Consider the following 26,267-nt stretch of genomic DNA (forward strand, 5'->3'; position numbering starts at 1 on the left):
TTACAGTAAAAATATGTCTTCATGCCTTTGCTTTGTATGAAATATATCAAAGTCAGGTTATAACTCAATAAGTTAAAATATAAATAGTATAATATCATCCTATGAAGCTTTTTAGATCAAGGTAGGGAGGAATGTTTTGAAACAGCCTTTAAACAATACCTGGCGGGCCCTACCTGGGGGATTACTAGATCAAGGTAGGGAGGAATGTTTTGAAACAGCCTTTAAACAATACCTGGCGGGCCCTACCTGGGGGATTACTTGTTTCCCTTACGTGTACCGGTATATATATTGTAGTGAACGCTTTTTTAACATTATCTGCTCTAAAACTGCAAGTCATAGGGATTTGGCATTTTGCATTGCAACAATCTGTGGTTGACAAAGTTTGTTCACATCATGAACCTTGGGGTCAAATTTGCCTCCGTTATAGGATTAACTAGTTTCCTTAAGCGAAAAACAACACACTGTACAAATAAATAAACAATTTATAATTAGTTTAGTTCAAACCTATTTATTTGAGCTTGATTGCATTGAAACCCTACAGCTCTCCAGTCTGATTTCTGGGACCAGGTACTTGGTGTCATTGGAAAGATCTTAGGAACTGCTTACAGTGGGGATCAAGTCAGGACCTCCTGGTCAGTAGGCCGACACCATAGCCACTACACCACGGCAACCTTATACTTGCATGCATACACATTTGAGAATCGTAAGATCATTTCCTATTATATAATTATTTAACAAAAGCATCTTTCAAAGTTACTTATTAACAATGTTTTATTTAATTCATGACATGTACATGCAAAAAGATGAAAAATCTAATTAAATTGAAAAAAAAACACGATTGATGATGACAATATCATTAATGTGTACTTCATATACTTTTTTTAATAGCTAAATATAACTTTTTAATGTAATAAAAGCATAAAGATAAAATAAATTTGGACAAATTTAAAGCAAATTATTCAATGTAGTAGCACGACTTCAAAACTCAATCATACATTACTTCACACATCCATGGCATATTGTAACAAATCATACATGTATATTACAACCGCACTAATGTATATTACAACCACATTAATGTATATAACAACCACATTAATGTATATTACAACCACACTAATAGAATAATTAAACAAATTATATCCGCACAAAAATTACAAAAAAACGCCTTATTGTTTCCAAAGATATACTTTAAAAAAGATTTAGCTCTGTCATAATGCAAAATAGAAGTAAACATTCTAAAGTTTGCATTGTCTATCCGCAGTTTAAACATACTACATGTACATGTATGCAAACAGTTAACTTCAGCAAACAGTTCACAGCAAATACAGCAAACAGTTAACAAACACAAGAACACTATTACAGTGATAATGAGGTACAACAAATATTGAGCATGTCAATAAAAAAGACCACTTACAAGGCATTCCAAGAGACATCCCATTCAGAGATTTCATTTTTTCCCTTGAAGTAATGACCTTGATTTTGCTTGACTACCAGTACCCAGGTCAAAAATAATTTATGGTTAAAATTTGTAATTGACACATTTCTGTATACAATAATTTTGTCCAAAATTTTACACAGATAAATGTATTAATTACACAGACACTTAAAAACCATTTTAAAAGCATTATTATTAGTTTGTATTGCAATTTCATATAATGGTGTTTGAACATTAAAGAATGAATCAGTTCTACAAAAAACTTTTTTTAATTATTAGGATGCACTTGGAATCAGTAGGACTAACACCTTTGTGGTTTAATTCTGACCAGCAGAACAAACAACTATTGTTTGTTTACAAATCTTGGAAAAAATTATCTTAACATATACACCTATAGCATACACATGTTTTAAATAACGTCCTTCACTTTAAGAATTGCAGATAGTTTGAATACAATTATGTGATACTAGTAATTTATTTCAGAAATACTTATCATTACTGGCAATGATGGCAAATTGATTAATCCCTAATGCCAAGCACATTTAAGTATTTGAGATAAAAGCATGTGATACCAATATCATTCAAGAACAAATCACTAAATATGAACAATGAATTGGTCAAAATAATCTGACTAATACTTCTGAATCAATATACTTACAAAAAGACAATATTATATAAAAATAGCCTGATTTAATATTAATACCTCCATATCAGTTTACTTACAAAAATACAATATCATATATAAAAATAGCCTGATTTAATACTTATACCTCTGGATCAATATAATCATAAAAATATAATATCATATCAAAATAATCCCATGCTGACATTGTAAGTGTGGAGTGCCCTGAAGTATCTGACCCTAGAGAGTGATCCCATGCTGACATTGTAAGTGTGGAGTGCCCTGAAGTATCTGACCCTAGAGAGTGATCCCATGCTGACATTGTAAGTGTGGAGTGCCCTGAAGTATCTGACCCTAGAGAGTGATCCCATGCTGACATTGTAAGTGTGGAGTGCCCTGAAGTATCTGACCCTAGAGAGTGATCCCATGCTGACATTGTAAGTGTGGACTGCCCTGAAGTATCTGACCCTAGAGAGTGATCCCATGCTGACATTGTAAGTGTGGACTGCCCTGAAGTATCTGACCCTAGAGAGTGATCCCATGCTGACATTGTAAGTGTGGACTGCCCTGAAGTATCTGACCCTAGAGAGTGATCCCATGCTGACATTGTAAGTGTGGAGTGCCCTGAAGTATCTGACCATAGAGAGTGATCCCATGCTGACATTGTAAGTGTGGAGTGCCCTGAAGTATCTGACCCTAGAGAGTGATCCCATGCTGACATTGTAAGTGTGGAGTGCCCTGAAGTATCTGACCCTAGATGTAAGTGTGGACTGCCCTGAAGTATCTGACCCTAGATCTAAGTGTGGACTGCCCTGAAATTTTCTGACCCTAGAGACTGATCTTGACCTTCAAAGTTTAGGAAACAAAAACATTGTATTTAGTTATTGAAGGACAGAAATGTCAATGCACTTGTGTATGTATTTATAAATGTTCATAACTATCAATTTTATAACAATTGTTATGCTTTGCAGCAGTCAAATCAAAAACAAGGCATTTAGACTTCATAAATAATATTAATAAAATAACATTGGGCTCCTCACAACAAATACAGCAAGGGAAATATATATAAAAAAACTAATGAGAGAATTTAAGTTATTGTGCTATGGACTTAACCACTGTTCTCTTATAGTACACCATAGTTATTGTGCTATGGACTTAACCACTGTTCTCTTATAGCACACCATAGTTATTGTGCTATGGACTTAACCACTGTTCTCTTATAGTACACCATAGTTATTGTGCTATGGACTTAACCACTGTTTTATAGTACACCATAGTTATTGTGCTATGGACTTAACCACTGTTCTCTTATAGTACACCATAGTTATTGTGCTATGGACTTAACCACTGTTCTCTTATAGTACACCATAGTTATTGTGCTATGGACTTAACCACTGTTTTAAAGTACACCATAGTTATTGTGCTATGGACTTAACCACTGTTCTCTTATAGTACACCATAGTTATTGTGCGATGGATTTAACCACTGTTCTCTTATAGTACACCATAGTTATTGTGCTATTGACTTAACCACTGTTCTCTCATAGTACACCATAGTTATTGTGCTATGGACTTAATCACTGTTCTCTCATAGTACACCATAGTTATTGTGCTATGGACTTAACCACTGTTCTCTTATAGTACACCATAGTTATTGTGCTATGGACTTAACTACTGTTCTCTTATAGAACACCATAGTTATTGTGCTATGGACTTAACCACTGTTCTCTTATAGTACACCATAGTTATTGTGCTATGGACTTAACCACTGTTCTCTTATGATGAATGCAGCTTCATCTTACTATCTTTAATTGTAATGGCATTATATGTCACCTCCCACAAAAAACACCTAATCCAATTGGCTTAGAGCAGACACGTGCCCATGGAGTATTTTCAATACACCCAGAGTTAATTTCCATACTACCCGAGTAATCGAGTAGTCGGTTGAGATATAATCGTTACAGCGTCAGTAACTGATGGTGTATGGGATATATACCTGCAGTAATTTAATACCATACTTAAGCTTCGCTCTTGTATGGTATGAAATTACATAGGGTGTATATCCCATACACCGTCAGTTACTAACGGTGTAAATTATAATACAGTGCACAAGAAAATTAATATAGAGCAATACTTCTGTTAACATTAAAGACAGAGTTATGGTACTTTTACTGTGCACTTCCTCTCAAAGTCCTTTATAAATACATTAAGTTTCATTTTAGTACAAAACAGTATGTCATTCTGTTCTGCATACAAAATAAACAATGACTTAAAGAAAATACGTATATAAATGGTATCTGACCATATGAATTTATTCTTGGCACATGATAAAAAAAATACTTAAGCTTCGCTCTTGTATGGTATGAAATTACATAGGGTGTATATCCCATACACCGTCAGTTACTAACGGTGTAAATTATAATACAGTGCACAAGAAAATTAATATAGAGCAATACTTCTGTTAACATTAAAGACAGAGTTATGGTACTTTTACTGTGCACTTCCTCTCAAAGTCCTTTATAAATACATTAAGTTTCATTTTAGTACAAAACAGTATGTCATTCTGTTCTGCATACAAAATAAACAATGACTTAAAGAAAATATGTATATAAATGGTATCTGACCATATGAATTTATTCTTGGCACATGATAAAAAAAATACAAAATGCATACTAAACATACCGAAGACAAAGATATTGTCCTTAACCACGCCATTTTTACTTTCATTCTTAAAGTTAGATATCATTATATGGAAAATCAGGTGATAATGTTTAGTACTTTTAGTTATGCTCTAAATAGAAACAGACAATACAAACAACAGGCAAAGGACAATGAACCCATATTACTGACAGAGTTGTGGTTCTTGTACTAAGCACTTCCCCTTAAAGCCCTCTATCTGGATATGAAGTTTAATTCACATCGCATCATCATCCTAGTTAAGACAAAAGAAAAGAGACTACATATACAAAGATCAATGAATACTGATAAAAGTTGCAGTTCTTGCACTTACTCTCAATGTCCTCTATCAACATGCCAATTTTCATTTAACCCTTTCCAACTTAGATGCATATTTTGACGCATTTGTAGTCCCTTAGAAAGTTACATTCAATTAAATACCTTTTCTACTAAATTCAAGTTTTAAAGACTTTATTTTCAACCCTTAGATACTAATGAGCAGCAAACAGCATAAAACCTGAACAGACTGCGAGTCATTGCAGGCTGTTCTTGTTTTATGCTGTTTACACATAGCCATATTCACTTGGCTTCTGAGAGGGAAAGGGTTAAATACTTACTTCCCCTCCACAAAAGACAATTTACTAAAGGGCAATACATCCCAATAAGAGTTATGCCTCTTGTACTCTGCACTTTCTCTTAATGGCCCCCATCATTAGAGTCGTGTTCTGAGAAAACTGGGCATAATGCATGTGCGTAAAGTGTCGTCCCTGATTAGCCTGTGCCATCTGCACAGGCTAATCAGGGACGACACTTTCCGCCTAAACTTGATTTTCGGTAAGGAGGGACTTCCTTGAAACTAAAAATACCATAAAAGCGGGAAGTGTTGTCCCTGATTAGCCTGTGCGGACTGCACAGGCTAATCTGGGATGACACTTTACGCACATGCATTAAGCCCAGTTTTCTCAGAACGCGGCTCATATGAATTTTCATTTGAATCCCTTCAATAATAGCCAAGATATGCTCCACACTGCTCAGCACAAGAAGTAAAACAGAATGACAGATGAAAGGACCATGCGATGACCATATGCCTAGTTTTAGATGCATAAAAAGCTAAAATATGCCATCCCAAAACATCTCAATAGTATTTTTTTAATTGCAATAGAAACAGTAATAAACAATTCTTTTATCTTTAATAAAGTGTTTATTTTCCATAAAAGTAATTGTGTGGCACAAAAGGCATTTTTGACACTACGGCATCCACCATTTTCTTGCGGATGTTGAATTTCACATTCATTCCAGGTTTAAGGTAGGCTGCATCTACGTAACCCATGGCAACGTTCTGCTTCAGAGACGGGGAGGGGCAGCCACTCGTCACTTTGCCAATGACCTTGGAGCCTGATTCGTCTAAAATTTCAGTCCCACCTGAAAATTGAAAACATGTCATGAGAAAATGCAGATTGAATTTTGAAGTATGTGTTTGTTGCCTATTAAATTAACATAACAATCTCTAAGGTAATATCCCAAATTCCCAGTCTACCTTTATGCCTTCAGTTTGTTTAAAACTGTGTTTTCAATAGATTCATATATGTGACAAAAAGTGAATAAATGATATAATATAAAACACATTCTTAGGACAATGTAAATACCTGTTAAATACACAATATATCATAGTTTCCTAATAATTGAAATTGTTTTCAATTATCGATGTTGATTTGCCCATTGTGTGTGCTTAAATATTCATCAGAAGGAAAAATAATTGTTTATTACATAATAACCATAATAATGTGAAATGTATTGCAAACTGAATACTCTGCTGTGAAAAGGTGCAAAAGTACTGAACTAATATATCTGGTTCAGACTGTACTTTGGGAAACCAAACAGCAGGAAACCAAACAGCAGGAAACCAAACTGCAGGAAACCAAACTGTTAAGATTAACACTTCACTGTATTTCCAGACTATGATTTGTTATTCATAAAAGAACAAACAAATCCTTATTATACCATGTTGTTCTGTTCAAGCAAGCAGTATGGCGATATTTGTATGCAAATGTATCTCTAATAAGTATTATTTAATATGTTATCACCTGGTTTATATTTGATTCAGGGAATCTGGTCAATTTTTTAATGTATCAACAAGCACTTTATATTGATGTAATAGAAATTGAATGTATTGAACTGAAAACAACAGCTATTATCAGCCAATTTCCACTACTTTCAAGTACAACTTGAAAATTCCAAGTAATCTAGGCTACAGAAAAAAGTAGTTTGAGAATCTTGCCCTACAATCTGTTGAATTATTCAACTAAATTGGCAGACATTTCCAATAAAGGGGCTTCTAAATATTCATGAATAGTAAAAACGTAAAAACGTAATTACTTTTGCTGAATGATGCCTTAATTACAAGACTGGTCTGTCTGTCATCCTGAATATGCTTTCCTAGAGAAAAATTCAGGAGTCAAATCAGGACTCCACATAATGTTTCTGTGCTAAAGGGTACTGTACCCTCTTACCTGCAGAGTACTGCACTCCCTGACCTAAATGGTACTTTACCCCCTGACCTAAAGGGTACTGCACACCCTGACTTATATATTGTACCCCTGACTTAAAGGGTACTGCACCCCCTGACCTAAAGGGTACTGCACTCCCTAACCTCTTTTGTTTGAGAGTATTTTACCCCCTGACCTAAAGGATACTGTGCATGCTTATCTTGTGATTGAGGGCATTCTACCCCCTGACCTAAAGGGTACAGCACCCCCTGACCTCTTTTGTTTGAGAGTATTTTAACCCCTGACCTAAAGGATACTGTACCACTGACATCTTTTGTTTGAGATTATTCTACCCTATGACCTAAGGGATACTGTAACCCCTGACATCTTTTGTTTGAGAGTATTCTACCTCTCACCTAAATTATACTGTAACCCCTGACATCTTTTGTTTGAGAGTATTCTACCTCTCACCTAAATTATACTGTAACCCCTGACATCTTTTGTTTGAGAGTATTCTTCCCCCTGACATAAAGGATACAGTACCCCTGAGTTATTGTTTGTTTACTGCGCTCCACAAACTAAATGGTACTGTAACCCCTGACCTAAAGGGTACTGCACCCCATAACCTCTTTTATTTGAGTACTGCACCCCATAACCTCTTTTATTTGAGAGTATTTTAACTCCTAGCATAAAGTGTTCTGTACCCCTTGAACTCTTTTGTTGAAGAATAGCCTACCCCTGGGCTTTCAAGACTATAAAACAATCAAAAAGTGCATTTTCAGAGCATGGTTAAGGTGTGAGCTTACAAGATCTTCAGTGTGTTTTAATCCCATAATAAAGGGGAATATCAAAGGGACATTTGGTATTATATTTTCAAAAATAAGTTATCTATTAATTAATATTTAGTTTAGTTTAAGCCTATTTATTTTGCCTGTATTGCATCCAAAGCCTAAGGTTAATTGAACACTCACAAGTCCATTTCCTAACCAGACCCAGTACTTAGTGCCTTTTGAGGAGATCTACACTGCTGGGCACAAGAAATGAGTGCCACAGTGCGGATCAAACCCATTTTCATGAACGGTCTATAAAATATTAATTTTTGCAATTAGTAAAAATTGTCCCCTAAAACATTAAGTGGGTGCAGGAAATCCATTAGTAGTAGCAAAATCTGTATGATTGAAGTACAGCTATACACATGCGCACTTTTGATTACAAGACAAAAGTGAATGACTTCTCATTGGAGAAGGCGTTTTTGTTGGTGTGTGTTGAAATCTCATAAGAGGCATGCTTGGAAAAAATGTTTTTGCATGGCATACATTTTTTTTCTTAATTATGTCATAAATGCAACCAGTTTGCAGTCTTGTGTTTTTTTTGTAACAAACACAAATATAAAGCCATGATTGGTCAACTCAAGCGGTGATTGACAGCTGTCTACTGGTTAGACATCTGCAGACCAAAACAGGGGAAACCACTGGGAAAGAATATCAAATAGCAGCAAAACTTTTAGATATAAGGAAGTTCATTTATTTAGGGTTCAGAACCAGACTATACTAACTACATTGCAATCAACAGCAATTCAATGATTGAAATGGAACGTATTGTAGGATAGCTGTCTAGAAGCATATGTTGATTTCCCACAGATAGTTGAAAAATGGATGATATGATTAAGCCTGTGTTTCCACAATATGGGCACTGGTGTAAACATTTATAAGTCATATTCGGACCTGACAGAATACAATTTTCAACTGTAAAATGATTCCTTTTGAAGCATGGGATTTCCCCTAAATCATTAAATTCACCTTGTTAAATGGTAATTTGATCATTTACAGATAAATAACTAAAAAACTATTTTTCCTTACTATTTCAGAATTCTCATTAAGACATTTTGCCAGTTTATATTGTGTTGTCCAACTTTTAATACTTTAACAATAGAAAATTTGTCTGTGCAAATCATGCATGAGAACTACATTCCAGTAATAGTTAACGAGGGCATCGAATGAGTAATCCTGATTTGCATTGATTCATGCAGTTAATTGATCTATGGAATGTGTCATCTGTGTAACTGTTATATCAAAGATTTCAACTTTGAGCACCAAATTCCTTATTTCAATAAAATATATGTTAAATAGTATGATACTGCTATGAAATAGTAACAAATTTAAGGACATTTCATGAAGTTATTTACCAGTATTTAGTATAATTTTGTTAATATGATAAGGTTGACTATAAGAAGCTTCCAGACATAAAGATTTAGGTATATGTCACTTTAGAAAAACATACTTTCTAAAAATAAAAGCGCAAATAGTTGCAGAGGTTGTTTTACATCTGTTACTTCTACCCATGAACAATGGCATGAATAGAGGTGGTACTTTGTGTGTATCTGTAGGATCAATCTCTTGTCTAGTATTGATCAAGGTAATTTTCTGATAATTCTTAGTCTGTTTGCTGACTTAACCACTGGATAGCCAAGGATTTTAAAATTAAATGTTTCTCAAATGAAATATACTATAAGTATATGCAAATTTTTGCAAATGTTAAATTGTATTCATCCAACATGAAAATATACTCAAATTGAAATATTGAAATTGATTAAGTGTACTGTGAAAAAACTTCTTAATTGAAGATTGACGATCAAATTCACAAATTATTGATTTTATTAATTGCACATTTATAAACAATTTTAATCAAAAAGAGTGTTTTTATTTTGCAAAGAAAGTAAGAAACATGATAATAGAAATAAATGAAGATAACAAGATGCCTCAACTGTTTTTGAAAACATATATGTCAAAAAAAATCCTTTATAGTCTATAATGAAAATGATTTGTCTACTTTCATATCAGAACATTAAACTTACTGCAAAGACAGTGTAGAATTTAGAAGTGCAAGATAAAATGTTGCTTTAATTAGGACACATATATGACAAGCGTGGAAGCCACAACATAGTGGCATTCATAGATAGCTGTTGATGCACGGTAACATACTGCATCAAACAGGAAAAAACTGCTGGACTGAAACATCCTGAACATTCTAAAGAAAGTGTTAATACATGCATGGATTTAAACAAATATATTTTGTGAAACCGTCTCTAAAACTTTTTTGTATATAGTTATTTTAGACATATTTCATGGAAAATACCGTCTAAATATTTAATATGTCCAGGTTTTATTGGCAAAAAGCTAATTGAATAATATTTCTTGTGTGGCTTGTGTTAGCAATGGCTGGTCGTGCTATACGGTACCACTTATGCCGGGGTCGACGGATGATTCTTGGGATGGTATTCATAGTAATGGCAGCATTGGTTGTCATGGAAACCACAAATCCTTTCGCAGAAACAGAGTGAGAATTTATATAGAATATATATCATGCCATTTCTTTCATTCACTTTTAAATACTAAGTTTTAAGTACCTTGCTTCTGATTTCGGAAGTTTAGCTCACATTATTTGGAAGTTCTGACATGATTTGGCGACATAACCATGCTATATAATAACTCTTTATCTAGGGCTTTTACTTCACATTATTCATAATTGCCATCTGATATTTTTGTTCAAACCGTTTGCAAACTTTGAATTATGATATGAACTAGGCCTTGAACTGTGGTGTAATGTTGGCAAGCCCTGTTGAATGATGGAAGTTTTTTGCAATTTTTGAGGAGTTTTGATACTTTAATAACAACAATTTTGGAAGTACAGCAATAACAAGAGCCACTCGACTATTCTTCCACTTCAATAGAATAAGGAACATTTAAAAAGAAAAGAAAAGATTTCTACAAGAAACATGGACATGCCACAAAAATAGATTTTCTTTGTTTTATTTAAATTTAAATTAACTATTAAATCCAAAGCAAGGTCTTTATATAAGCTACCTACATACACACATTTCAAAGCAAGGTCTTTATATAAGCTACCTACACACATTTAAAAGCAAGGTCTTTATATAAGCTACCTAACTACACACATTTCAAAGCAAGGTCTTTATATAAGCTACCTACACACATTTCAAAGCAAGGTCTTTATATAAGCTACCTACATACACACATTTCAAAGCAAGGTCTTTATATAAGCTACCTACATACACACATTTCAAAGAAAGGTCTTTATATAATCTACCTACATACACATTTCAAAGCAAGGTCTTTATATTATCTACCTGCATACACACATTTCAAAGCAAGGTCTTTATATAAGCTACCTATACACACACATTTCAAAGCAAGGTCTTTATATAAGCTACCAGCATACACACATTTCAAAGCAAGGTCTTTATATAAGCTACCTATATACACATTTCAAAGCAAGGTCTTTATATAATCTACCTACATACACACATTTCAAAGCAAGGTCTTTATATAAGCTACCTACATACACACATTTCAAAGCAAGGTCTTTATATAAGCTACCTACATACACACATTTCAAAGCAAGGTCTTTATATAAGCTACCTACATACACACATTTCAATGCAAGGTCTTTATATAAGCTACCTACGTACACACATTTCAAAGCAAGGTCTTTATATAAGCTATCTACATACTCACATTTCAAAGCAAGGTCTTTATATAAGCTACCTACATACACACATTTCAAAGCAAGGTCTTTATATAAGCTACCTGCATACACATTTCAAAGCAAGGTCTTTATATAAGCTACCTACATACACACATTTCAAAGCAAGGTCTTTTAAGCTACCTACATACACACATTTCAAAGCAAGGTCTTTATATAAGCTACCTACATACACACATTTCAAAGCAAGGTCTTTATATAAGCTACTTTTTTTACATACACATTTCAAAGCAAGGTCTTTATATAAGCTACCTACATACACATTTCAAAGCAAGGTCTTTATATAAGCTACCTACATACACACATTTCAAAGCAAGGTCTTTATATAAGCTACCTACATACACACATTTCAAAGCAAGGTCTTTATATAATCCACCTACATACACACATTTCAAAGCAAGGTCTTAATATAAGCTACCTACATACACACATTTCAAAGAAAGGTCTTTATATAAGCTACCTACATACACATTTCAAAGCAAGGTCTTTATATAAGCTACCTACATACACACATTTCAAAGCAAGGTCTTTATATAAGCTACCTACATACACACATTTCAAAGCAAGGTCTTTATATAATCTACCTACATACACACATTTCAAAGCAAGGGTTTTATATAAGCTACCTACATACACATTTCAAAGCAAGGTCTTTATATAAGCTACCTACACACACACATTTCAAAGCAAGGTCTTTATATAAGCTACCTACATACACACATTTCAAAGTAAGGTCTTTATATAATCTACCTACATACACACATTTCAAAGCAAGGTCTTTCTTTAAGCTACCTACATACACACATTTCAAAGCAAGGTCTTTATATAAGCTACCTACATACACACATTTCAAAGCAAGGTCTTTATATTAGCTACATACATACACCCATTTCAATGCAAGGTCTTTATATAAGCTACCTACATACACATTTCAAAGCAAGGTCTTTATATAAGCTACCTACATACACATTTTAAAGCATGGTCTTTATATAAGCTACCTACATACACATTTTAAAGCATGGTCTTTATATAAGCTACCTACATACACATTTCAAAGCAAGGTCTTTATATAAGCTACCTACATACACATTTCAAAGCAAGGTCTTTATATAAGCTACCTACATACACATTTCAAAGCAAGGTCTTTATATAAGCTACCTACATACACACATTTCAAAGCAAGGTCTTTATATAAGCTACCTACATAGACACATTTCAAAGCAAGGTCTTTATATAAGCTACCTACATACAAGGTCTTTATATAAGCTACCTACATACAAGGTCTTTATATAACCTACCTACATACAAGGTCTTCATATAAGTTACCTATATACAAGGTCTTTATATAAGCTACCTACATACACACAAAAATGTCCATGATTACTCTAGTATCAGTGACCTTCTCCGTGACCTTACTGGCCCCAGATACAATCCCAAGCTAAGTCTGCATGTATGCTAGTTGCACACCTTATTTCAGAACAATACCTCTAGGCAAAATAATGTACCGGTAAGTCTGTGGAAATATCTTCTATATTTTTGATAACGGTGACCAAAATGCTCAGCAAGAAGGGCATGTATGCTACCTTCACAGAAAACTTGAGTGAAATACCTCCTAATTGAAAGACATTTATTTATATATTTTAAGTACCTCAGACCTTGACGCGAATGGCCTCAATTGAAATTCAATGATATATCAGCATGTCAGCTACCGACACACAAACTTTCATCAAAATATCTCCAACCCATATGAAGCTATTATAAACAAGAATATTTGTGAAACTGATGGATGCTCCCTGATGACGCGCTTTGTCAATCTATGTGTTAATAACCACCTAAAAAAATTATTATTAGCCTCAGTGACCTTGACCTTGAACCCAGTGACCTCAAACCTCATCAAAAGGTAGAGGTCCATGCAAGGTACCTACATGCCAAATATTAAAGAGATCGGTAAAGTATTGAAAGCGCTATGAAAAACTGTATAAAAAGTGTGACAGAAAATTTATTATTAGCCTCGGTGACCTTGACCCCTGCGACCTCAAACATTATCAAAATGTAGAGGTCCATGCAAGGTACCTACATGCCAAATATGAAAGAGATCAGTACAGTATTGAAGGCGCTATGAGAAACTGTAACAAAAGTGTGACGGAAAATCTATTATTATTAGCCTTGGTGACCTTGACCTTGAACCCAGTGACCTCGAACCTCATCATAAGGTAAAGGTCCATGCAAGGTACCAACATGCCAAATATGTAAGAGATCGGTAAAATATTAAAGGCGCTATTAGAAACTGTAACAAAAGTGTGACGAAATATCTATTATTAGCTTCCGTGACCTTGACCCCAGTAACCTCAAACCTCATCAAAAGGTAGAGGTCCAAGCAAGGTACCTACATGCCAAATATGTAAGAGATCGGTAAAATAGTGAAGGCGCTATGAGAAACTGTAACAAAAGTGTGACGTACGGAAGGACAAACTGGCAATTTTATGCTCCGCCAAAATTTTATTTTGGGGAGCATAAAAATCTATTATTTTACTTTTAGCAACAGCCGTGACTTGACCCAACTGGCTCAAAGCCAGGTCCTCTGGGTTTAAAACACCAACACCTTAAACACCCAGCCATTCTGGCTCATACTTGTTTGCAGATTTTCATGTTGATTATAAGACCCTAATGTTGACCGAATTTTAAGGAAAGTAACGCACATATCGCAAATTATTTCACTGTAAAGTTTACAAATGCTTATATATTTCAATTGGAGACTTCCCATTCTGAAAGCAGTATTTCAAGCATATTTTAAATGGGTTAATTTTGATTGTTCCAATCGGTAAGTGGGGTTTTCCAAAATCTTAAATATGTTGTAGTCTATTTAAAGAATCAACAATACAAAGCTTCCATGAAATGCAGTAGTAAAATAACCAAACTCCTCAATATTACTGAAATACTGTAAGAAACAGCAAACATGTATATGTCACTTAACCAGGACTGTCATTGATGTCTGCACTGCTTTAAATCCGTCAACATTTCATTAAACCAGAATATGCACATTTGAATCTCAATTTATTTCAGACAAGAATTGATTCCCCCACAGCAAGCTCAGCGTACACCAGTGTTACACCCTAAAACTGATATAGTGGAAGATATCACCAAACCGATACAAGATCCTACAGCTTATATAGCTGACCAGATCCACAAAGCTGTAGACGACTTTAAGAAAATGGGAAGTGATGCGAAGTCAACAGTATCCCTTAAAACTGTGACAAGGGTCATAACTCCCACAAAGAAACAAACAGAAGAGCCCAGCCTTACCACAAATCAAGGCACATCGGATAACCCAAATATCATTAACAGCACTGGACAATTCAGTTCAGTAACCATAACTCCGATTCCAAAGGAAATTACCAAAGAATGTCAACCAAATCAGGATTTCTCACAAACAAAAACTTCTTTCAAAATCTATGTGTACAATTTACCGGCAAAGTTTAACACAGAAGTTCAACAAGTGATTTCCAAGAAATATGGGTATTGCTATGATTTAGATTACTGTGGCACAGGTTCAGAGTTGTTTTATTTGGAGGCAAATATGGGAACAACAAACAAGTATGTCGCTTCTAAAGACTATACTCAGGTCGTGAGAAATTCCCAACAGTTTGCCCTTGAGGTTTTAATACACTTTAAATTGTTACACAGTCCCATCAGAACAATGAATCCAATTGAAGCGGACATTTTTTACATACCAGCTTACACTGGTTTGAACTGCCTGACTTTTCGAGATAATGATAATGAGTTTGTGAATTCTCTTTTTGAACATCTGAAAACAAATGTGTCTGGCAATTATTTTAGCACAAAACCACATGTTATGGCGGTATCAAAGATAGAACGCGAGCAGGGCAGTGAAAAATGTTCGTTGTTACGACATCCTAACACTAAAGGTATCACATTTATAGGAATTGAAAGGGAGGAAAATCAATATTGGAGTGCACATTACTTGAAGTTTGGCAGAGTTAATGTTCTTGCACCATATCCTTCCTACATCCATTACATACCTAACCCTGCAAGTGGATTATTCCAAGAACTGGTAAACGGGATAGAACAATTAAATGAAACAAAATTTTACCTAGACGCCCCAAGCTTACACAAACGACCTGTGTTACTGTTTTTAGCAGCTGGAACCAGAAGAAGCAATGGATTCCGAGCAATTTTTCTTGACCAATTTGCTCTCAAAACCTCAAAAAGTTATGAAGACTTTGCAAAAGAGCATGCAAACGACACAACACAATTCCCACCGCAGGTTATGTTGAAGACTCAAGAGTGTGTGGAAGGCCACACAAAGACCACAATCCCCTGGATGAGACACAGCCAATTCTGCCTACAGCCCCCAGGAGACTCTCCAACAAGGAAATCTTTCTTTGACGCCATACTCAGCGGATGTATTCCCATACTTTTCACTGGATTTGGAAAAACTGTGTACCCTTTCGAGAAGTATCTGGATTACAGTGACTTCACTTATACAGTCCACGAAAGTCTGTTTACCAAGCAGAATAAAACTATCATCGAAGTCGTAAAGAATATACCCAAAAAGACTACACAGTTGCTACATAGGAATGTCATGAAAGTTGCAAAATGGTTTCAGTACAGTTTACCGAATGGTAGTCAGAAAATTGATGATGATGCGTTTACTTTAATATTTGATGAAATAGCTTCCAACCTTCACCTTCCGTCCATAAGAAAGCCACGGAATTGATATTAATGTTATGAAAATGTACTCCAAATAAACTGCTCACATTGTGAATGTATTAAGTGCTAATAAAAGGAAAATATTTTGGCATGCTGATTGCTACAAAATCTAATTGCTTTCATCAAAATACTTCACCTCTGTTATATTAAACTTGCATTGTACACTACCCATATGATCATCAATTATGAATGTCCCTTATCTGTTCCCCTGTTATGTCACATACATCTGATAACAATGTGTCCTCCTGTACATTTAGCTTTCAATCTTCACAATGAATCTGGACTTCACCACTTAAACACCAATCTTTCATATTCCCTACTTTTACTTAAAAAAAACACTGGTAGGGGGATCCATTAAACTTATATCCACCCCCCTAACTATACAACCCACACCCTTATGTGTAAGTAATCACCCACCACCACAGCTTCTCAATAAACCACCTTCAAAATCCCCTCACCTTCCCTTATTTCATCTCTGTCAGAGGATCCTGTTCACATGCATACATACACACATCATCCATACAAATAAATCCTTTCTTTCCAGACTACATATTGTGGTCCCTTGCCAATCAACAAAACAAGAGGGCCTGAAAGGCCCAAAGTCACTCACCTGAGAAAACAAGATATTATTGGGACAAATCTGACCAAGTTTAATGAAGATCGGAAAATAAATGTGGCCTCTAGAGTGTTAAAAAGGTTTTAATATAGACATATAAGGAAATATGCCCAGCCCCCTGGTGGCCATGTTTTTCAACCAACTGGCATCGTTTTCGAACTCCTACAAGATATTATTGGGATGAATCTTCTGACCAAGTTTCATGAAGATCAGACAATAAATGTGGCCTCTAGAGTGTTAACAAGGTTTTACTATAGCCATATATAGTCATATAAGGAAAAATGCCCCGCCCCTTGGCAGCCATGTTTTTCAAGCAAACGTAACCATTTTTGAACTCAACCGTCATATCTAGAAAACACATCTTCTGACCAAATTCCATGAAGATTGGACCAAAAATGTGACTTCTAGAATGTTCACATGTTTTCACTTTATACATATAGAGAAAACTGCCCCGCCCCCTGGCGGCCATGTTTTTTTTACCCGATCTGGACCATTTTCGAACGCGTCCGAGATATCAATGATACCAATGTTTTGACCAAGTTTCATGATGATTGGGCAAAAATTGTGACTTCTAGTGTTCACAAGGTTTCTCTATAGCCATATAAGGAATTCTGCCACGCCCCCTGGTGGCCATGTTTTTCATTGGACCGGAACCATTTTTGAACTCAACCAACAAATCATTTAGACAAACATTTTGACAAAGTTACATGAAGATTGGGCATCAAATGTGACTTCTACAGTGTTCACAAGGTTTTTCTTTTTTTTGACCCAGGATGACCCAGTTTCGAACTCAGTCGAGGTTTCAATGGGACAAATGTTCTGGCCAAGTTTCATGAAGATTGGACAATAAATGTGGAGTCTGGAGTGTTCAAAAGGCAAAATGTTGACGCCGCACGACTGACAAAAGGCGATCACAAAAGCTCACCACGCGCACGTTGTCTCTGGCAGGGGGGCCCGTAGACAGGAATCTCACAACCACAAACACACTTCCCTCTCAATCCCGTCCCTACCTCTGGCAGGGGGGGCCTGTAGACAGGAATCTCACCACTACAAACACACTTCCCTCTCAATCCCGTCCCTACCTCTGCCAGGGGGGCCTGTAGATAGGAATCTCACCACTACACACACACACTTCCCTCTCAATCCTGTCCCTACCTCTGGCAGGGGGGCTTGTAGCCAGAAATATCACCACTACACACACACACTTCCCTCTCAACCCTGTCCCTACCCCTGGCAGGGGGGCCTGTAGACAGGAATCTCACTACTACACACATACACTTCCCCTCAATCCTGGCCTTACCTCTTGCTGGGGGGCCTGTTGACAGGAAGCCTACTCTGCGACAGGAAGGTTTCTCCTTGAGCTGCTTCAGTATCACACTGGCCCCTGGGAATCCACCTGCCTCTCGTCGCCTTTTACCTGAAGCAACAGCAACATTTGCATGACAACAATATGCTAACATGAAATAGCTTGCATTTATTTATGAGCCAAGTCATTTGAAAGCAGTAAAATGTGGCCAATTTTAAGAGGGACATACAGACAGACAAATGCAATGTTCCCTGCCTCCCACCAAAGCTGACATTTATTTAGCATGTCTGGCCTTATAGACACATTCTCCTCACTACTTCAGTTTCCTGGCAAGAATCAGTATTGGTGTATTTCCCAGTGGGCAGATGGACACCACAATCATTTCATTATTGTCATTAAGTCCTTTATTGAATAAAAAACAAGGTGTGTTTGTGAAACACAATGTCCCCCTATATGACGTTTGACCTTGAAGGATGACCTTGACCTTTCACCACTCAAAATGTGCAGCTCCATGAGATACACATGCATTTCAAATAAAATTGCTAGCTTCAATATTGCAGAAGTGACATTACATGAGCAATTTTGACCCATATATTTGACCTTGAAGGATGACCTTGACCTTTCACCACTCAAAATGTGCAGCTCCATGAGATACACATGCATGCCAAATATCAAGTTGCTATCTTCAATATTGAAAAAGTATTCATAAAATGAGCGATTTTGGCCACATATTTTTGACCTCTGACCTTGAAGGATGACCTTGACCTTTCACCACTCAAAATGTGCATCTCCGTGAGATACACATGCATGCCAAATATCAAGTTGCTATATTCAATATAGCAAAAGTTATTGCAAAATGTTAAAGTTGGCGCAAACCAACCAACAGACCAACCAACCAACAGACGGGGCAAAAACAATATGTCCCCCACTACTATAGTGGGGGACATAAAAACGCAAAATATAAAACAATGTTCCAGACACTGAGGCTACCATTACACATGTTTGGGTATAGACAAATCCACTTGTCAAGCTTCCACACACAAAAATCACCATCTTTATATTCTAAACAAGAAACAACCATTATTCCACAAAATTTATTGAAGATATGATTTGTTCCTTTACAGTCGCCTACGAATAAAAGTTACTGAGCTGTGAAAGTTTCAGCCACATCTGCTAAGCTATAAAAGAGGAGTTGAATACACACAATATTGGGGTCCATACCTTATTCATAAGAAATAAATACAAAGGGCTATAGTTTTGTTTAAATTGGTCTCAGCAAAAGTTCCTTTGTTACATTCAGCTGTGAAAGATTCAGAAATTTGACACATGCAGTTAATGAGGAATTGAGTACACAAAATTTTTAGACTTTATATTCTATAGTGTAAACAAAGGGCCATAATTCTGCAAAAACTCGTCACAGTCAGAGTTCCATTCCCTTTGATCATCTATACATCAGGGTCATTCAACCTTTGAGAAAAATCTAATACATAGTGAACAAGAGATGTGTTTGTCAGAAACACAATGCCCTCTTCTGCGCCGCTTTGAAGCCATATATTTGACCTTTGACCTTTAAGGATGACCTTGACCTTTCACCACTCAAAATGTGCAGTTCCATGAGATACACATGCATGCCAAATATCAAGTTGCAATCTTCAATATTGCAAGAGTTATGACCAATGTTAAAGTTTTGAGACAGAGGGACAGACAGACTGACAGACAGACAGACAGACAGACAGACAGACAGACAGACAGACAGACAGACAGACAGACAGACAGACAGACAGACAGACAGACAGACAGACAGACAGACAATCAGACAGACAGACAGACAGACAAACTGACGGACAGTTAAAAAACTATATGCCACCCTACCGGGGGCATAAAAAGGAGCTGAGTACACACCTTGTGGCGTGATAAATCTGACTTACTAACCAATAGTCCAGGCAAGTGAAGCCTCTATGGGAGTGGTATTTTCGTCAATATCGTTTCCATAGAGACATAAGCCAGCCTCCAGGCGCAGGCTATCACGGGCGCCCAGTCCTGCCATGCGCACATTCACGGCCTTGGTGGCGTTGAGGAGACTGTACACAAGTTTCTCTGCATGGTCAATATTCACTGAGATCTGAATGTCAGAAAAATGTTCAGGGTTTATAACCTTACATTTTGTCCAGAGTTACCCACATTTCATTTTTCAATACGGCTAGAAGTTAACAGAGGAAAAAAGGAGTTTTCACAGAAAATCTAGGGATCTACAGTTTTCTACATAACAAGCGACATCTTGATGTTAAATAATACAAATATTGATATTTAAAACATATCTGTACATAAAGCAAGAATAAGCTTAGACCCAAATTTGCAAGCAAACGATAATAGTGAATACCAAGTTGGTGTTGAATGAAGTACGTGTACCAAGGCTTAGACAACCTGAACTTTGAACCATGATCATTATGAGAGACTTGAGAAAACAGGGCTTAATGTATGCGTGTAAAGTTTCGTTCCAGATTAACATGTGAAGTCATCTGAAGATAAATTTGGTGTATACAAGTGACATTTTAAATCAGTTCAATGTTCTATAGAACTCTGATAATGTCAGTAAAAAAAAGAGGGTTGACAAGCCCAAAGTCGCTCAACTGAGATACAAAGGAACTGACCTGTTCTGTGAAGCACAAGATATCATTAGAACAAATGTTCTAACCAACTTTCATGAAGAGTGAACAATAAATGTTACTTTTAGAGTTCTAACAAGGTTTTAATATAGCGCAAAGTCGGGTAATTTTGACAGTCTTCTAATTCCAACACAATTTTCATAAATCATTTGCAGTAACTGCACTTTAAGATGATGTAACGATTTCGTCACTTAATATATGACGTATGTTAATATATGACGTCACAGTATCATCTTGGTCGATCAAGCGTTTCTCTGTTTACTGAAAAGGTTAGTCACAAAATATCATGTATATTAAAGTTTCTTGATAAATCTCTTCGTTATGCAATTGGCTAACAAGGGTAAAAATCGGCAGCAGTGATTTCCCTTTGATATTTGTTTAAAATAATTGTGTTTAAGCATTATATTGAGATATATTGCGTTCAACATTCACATCAGCATATTCGTCATTGTTTTCGCGCTTTTTTAAACCATTATGTATGGGTGTCGAATTTACCCTACAAAATACTGTTGAGGTGGGTAATTTCGACACTTTATAAACTAACGCAGAAAAAATATGAACGTTTTATTTTTCAAAATAGCATAGCTTTATTTACAAAATCTAGAATTCGATTAAGCATTTTAAAACTTTTTTTTCCAGATCAATGTCTCGACAACTTTCAGCCAAATCAAAATATCGGCAATATTCGCCATCAAAATTGAAAGCAGCAATTACACTTGTAGAAAATGGGATGTCGAAGAAAAAAGCTGCTGATACGTTTGGTATACCGCGTACTACTCTGATAGATAAACTGTCTGGAAAATCCTCTCTAGTTTCCTCTCCAGGGCAACCGTTCTTACACAGGCTGAAGAGCAGGTCCTCGTTGATTACTGTAGGAAGTGCGCGAGAATAGGGTATCCACTCAAGGGACATGAATTACTTGTAGAGGTGAAGAAAGTCTTATATCATGACGGCAGAGCTAATCCTTTCAAAAATAACCTTCCTGGTAAGGATTGGTTCATTGGTTTCCGTAAACGGCATCCGGACATATCGGAGCGTACCCATGCATCTCTCGGGCATCAGTGCAATCATCAACCAAGGCATGATTAGCAAGTTGTTTGAGAACCTACGTGCATTTGTAATAGTGCATGATTGGAAAAACCTCCTTGGTGATCCAAGGAGATTTTTCAGCGCTGATGAAAGCGGAATTTCCGCTGTGTGTCAATACTGGCCACGTACTTGCTGAAAAGGGAGCTCGACACGTATACCAGGTTACAACAAGCAACAAACTACAGTGATGGCATGTTTTAATGCTTGTGGCGACTATGTACCGCCGTTGAGCGACTATGTACCGCCGTTGAGCGACTATGTACCGCCGTTGAGCGACTATGTACCGCCTTTGATTGTTTACCCAGTTGAGCGCTACAGGGATACCGGAATTGACGAGTTCCCATCTGCGATTTATGGTCTGTCTGAAAACGGTTGGATGGACAGCCCGCTGTTTGTGGCCTTTTTAACTCATTTGAATGAGTATATACATCAGAAGCACATTTCCAGACCAGTCATACTTTTTGTAGATGGACACTCCACGCATATGAGCCTCGCTGCAGCGCAGTTTTGCCATGAGAACATTTAATTCTCTACTGTCTCCTTGAAAACGCCACCCACTTGTTGCAACCTTGTGATGTTGGTTTCTTCGGGCCACTGAAGTCATCTTGGAATCTTGTATCAAGATACAACTTCTGACCAATTTTGGTGAAGATTGGATAAAAACTACTTGAATTAGAGAGCGGACAACATGGTGAGGTTTAAAACACACTAAGTGACCCCGTGACCTAGTTTTTGACCCGGCATGGCCCATATTCGAACTTGACCTACACATCATCGAGTTACAACTTCTGACCAAGTGTGGTGAAGATCGGATTTAATTTACTTGAAATAGAGAGCGGACACCATGCTCAATGTGTAAAACGTACTAAGTGACCCTGTGACCTAGTTTTTGATCTGGCATGGCCCATGTTCGAACTTGGCCTTCAGATCATCTAGATAAGACTTCTGACCAAGTTTGGTGAAGATCGGATGAAAACTACTTGAATAAGAGAGAGGACACCATGCTGAATGTAAAAAAACGCACTAAGTGACCCCGTGACCTAGTTTTTGACCGGGCAAGGCCCATGTTCGAACATGGCCTTAAGATCATCTAGATACAACTTCTGACCAAGTTTGGTGAAGATCAGATGAAAACTACTTGAATTAGAGAGCGGATAACATGCTGAATGTTTAAAGGTCAATTTCAAAGAAAATCCAAAGTCACTATATTTAACGCTATGTACATTGTAATATGATTAAATTATCGGGAAAATAATGTTTGCGTGTTGTGTTTAACCTGAAAAGGATGGTTTTGTTGACTATTATGATTGTAACTCGCAAAGCGTTGATTGGCTTATCTCCCCTGTTCATCCGTTTTGTGACATCACAGCTGAACAAGCATTTTCGCGTCCTCTTAGCGATAGTTCAGAATTTGGGTTTTATTTTTCTGTTTGTATTGATATATTTTCGTGAAATTGTTTTCACAGTAATAGGGAAATATGGTTATCTGTGCGGCCTTTGGCTGTAAATCACGTTCTGGAAAAAATCATGTGATTTTTTTCCAGTTCCGAATGACAAAAAACTGAGGAAGATTTGGTGCACTAAAATCGGTCGTGCTAGCCATGCAAATATTTACAAATATTTATTGAATACTACAGCAAATGCTGAATAATTTTAAAATTAACAAACATTAGAAACAGATACAGATAATCACTGATATATTTACTTCTGCATGATTGTGTTAACATTTCGCCACCTTCTCTGCATACTTAATACAATTACCATCGGATGTCATCTGTCAAAACATAATGATAATTCCGTATATGGCCGATTTCCATTTTTAACATTAAATTCTGGTAAATATTGACGAAACGGTGCTCAATTTCATTAACAAAAACTTTTTCAATTTTTTCTAAAGTATCAAACGAATTTCGGCATATGTTTCTTTTTAAAGATTTGATGAAATTTCAATGAAAAGTTTCATAGTGAATTTCAACTAAAGTACTGTATATCTCGCGAATTATTTGCCATTGACAATTCCTTTGAATAAAAAAAAAATCAAACACGCTGTATCGTTATCGTTACACTCTTTCAGTTTGTTCATTATTGAACAATTACATTCAGTTGCATACACTTGTATTGTACTGTATACTGATTGCACAACAAAAATCATTGTGTACAATTCATATTCTTTTGCAAAGACCAATAAACAACCTTATTTATATTTAGATATCATAACATGTACAAGTTGTTTCTGTATTGAAACATTTGTTTATATTTAAATTGTCCAAACTATTTATACTTTTTGTTGTCTGTGCAAGGTGTATGTTGGATGGTTGTCATTTGTTTTTAGAAATTATTTTGACAAGACATATCGTTATTTTAAATGTTTTAAGCAAGTCTCGTTTCCGAGATCATATACGGGTTTTCAATGTGTGAGCTACTTCGATATGTTTACTAATCTTTTAAAAAAAATCATTGTTTTAACAGACGGCACGTCCTTATCTAAAGTTTTTGTGTCGTAATACACAGGATATTGGATGTTTAGGGCTTGATTGGGCAATAAAACAAAGACGCGGTCTGCGGTTTTCAGTAGAACGTTTGTACTGACCAACATAATATTTAATAGTGCAAGCGCTTATCTTACATCTAGGGATCAAAAACACGGGTCGAAGCCACTGTGTGCTCTTTTGGGCCATAAAACATAATCCCCATGGCTATTTTCAGTAGCACGCTAGGTCAGAAACTAACAAGCAAGAGTAATAAATCATAGAGATTATGATCTGAGAACTGCATGGAGTCTGAAATGAAACAAAATGCCGACTAATCAAAATGGTTGCAGCCTTATGTTTCAATTTAAAATTCGACATGTAGACATATATGATGCAATCATTAAAATCAATTATGGTTTCATTGTGGCTACAAACTGAGAAAAGCATAAACAACACGAAATTATCACTAATCCAGGTGCGGGAGCCTACAGCTAGGTGCGAGCACGGTTTCCTTTTATCATCAGCGTCTAAAAAGACAACAAAACTGTCATGTGCATGGGTGTGAAATACATGTTGAAATTTGGAAAAGAAGACATATTCCGTTTAAATCTGCTGACAATCCCGACTGTATATTTGACAATAAAAATTTTAAACGGCGCGCTAACATAAAACAATCAGAAGTGTGTTTCGGATTACAAATTTGTATTCTTATTGCCATATTGGGGAATTCAACAAAACATTTATATTGGTAATATATTTGTAATGAATTAAATATTAATTTGTTAAAAAGCTTTCCGTGTCAAAAAAATATTTTGATAATATAATGCATGAAAAGCACAATTTCCAGGAGGATTACACCCGGTTGCTATCATCAGTAACTGACCAGGATTGTATCGTGGAGCAGTACACATAAGGATTAGTGTGGTATGTATAACAAAGCCACAACACTGCAATAAACCAATTAAATGATCGATTGATAGTGGGGGTTATTCAGAGGCAATCAAATTACCGCTAATGATTATCACACGCGCATTTGTTTGCAAAAATAAGGATATTATGTTTTTCATTTTCTTCCATAAATAACGCTTCGGAAAAAAGTCGCGTTTTTTACCCCCGAAATATACAGCAGTGTGTTTTCTGTCTTCTGAAATTTGTATTGAACTTTACATTTGCACTATGCATAAGTGGAAAAGATTACGAACTAGACAAAACATGGGCGATGAACAGTTAGAGTGGGTGCAAATGATTAGAATTATTGTTATAAGTTAAATTATGTGTTACAATAATACGATTTCGTTCACTTTCATTTATATACAAAGAAAGAATAGATGATGAAAAATCTAAAAATGAACACTTTAAGGCTTTGTCCAGCCATTTTGGGAAAAGGAGTCTGGTCTAATTGGGATTTTGTAAATCGATTTTTACATCGATAAAATGGCGTGCACTGTACATATACGGTCTAATTGCATGCAGTTCATCTTCATTATGATCCGATTTGTCAGAAAAGTCCATAATTTAACATAACAGTATTGAAGTAATAGCAATACAGTTGATCGTCTCGGCATAAATAACGCTGTTAAAATATAGCGGATGTACACCTCTGA

At 36.0% G+C, this 26,267-nt stretch overlaps 2 protein-coding genes across 7 annotated transcripts in view; one reads left to right on the plus strand and one right to left on the minus strand.

The window, feature by feature from the left end:
• Positions 1–492: 492 nt before the first annotated feature.
• LOC127881211 (aminomethyltransferase, mitochondrial-like) overlaps positions 493–26,267 on the minus strand; it is a 34,959-nt gene continuing 9,184 nt past the window's right edge. For all 6 annotated transcript variants that reach the window (XM_052428930.1, XM_052428933.1, XM_052428934.1 and 3 more), the window contains 3 exons: positions 20,370–20,559; positions 18,432–18,548; positions 493–6,157 (listed from right to left, as the gene is read on the minus strand). In XM_052428930.1, the coding sequence (XP_052284890.1) occupies positions 5,937–6,157; positions 18,432–18,548; positions 20,370–20,559 (528 nt within the window). In that variant the 3' untranslated portion in view covers positions 493–5,936. The remainder of the gene's footprint in view (positions 6,158–18,431; positions 18,549–20,369; positions 20,560–26,267) is intronic.
• On the plus strand, positions 10,154–16,601 carry LOC127881210 (uncharacterized). The gene is made up of 2 exons (XM_052428927.1): positions 10,154–10,557; positions 14,848–16,601. The coding sequence occupies exons 1-2, from the start codon at positions 10,436–10,438 to the stop codon at positions 16,520–16,522; spliced, it is 1,797 nt and encodes a 598-aa protein (XP_052284887.1). The 5' UTR covers positions 10,154–10,435; the 3' UTR covers positions 16,523–16,601.

This window comes from Dreissena polymorpha, chromosome 5 (genome assembly GCF_020536995.1).
Source record: "Dreissena polymorpha isolate Duluth1 chromosome 5, UMN_Dpol_1.0, whole genome shotgun sequence".
Classification (NCBI taxonomy): Eukaryota; Metazoa; Mollusca; class Bivalvia; order Myida; family Dreissenidae; genus Dreissena; species Dreissena polymorpha.

What these genes read in the sequence shown, in the direction of transcription:
- LOC127881210 (XM_052428927.1), top strand. Translation starts at nt 10,436, where the DNA reads ATGGCTGGTCGTGCTATACGGTACCACTTATGCCGGGGTCGACGGATG. An exon ending in AATCCTTTCGCAGAAACAGA is followed by an intron (nt 10,558 to 14,847) that starts GTGAGAATTTAT and finishes AATTTATTTCAG; the next exon opens with ACAAGAATTGATTCCCCCAC.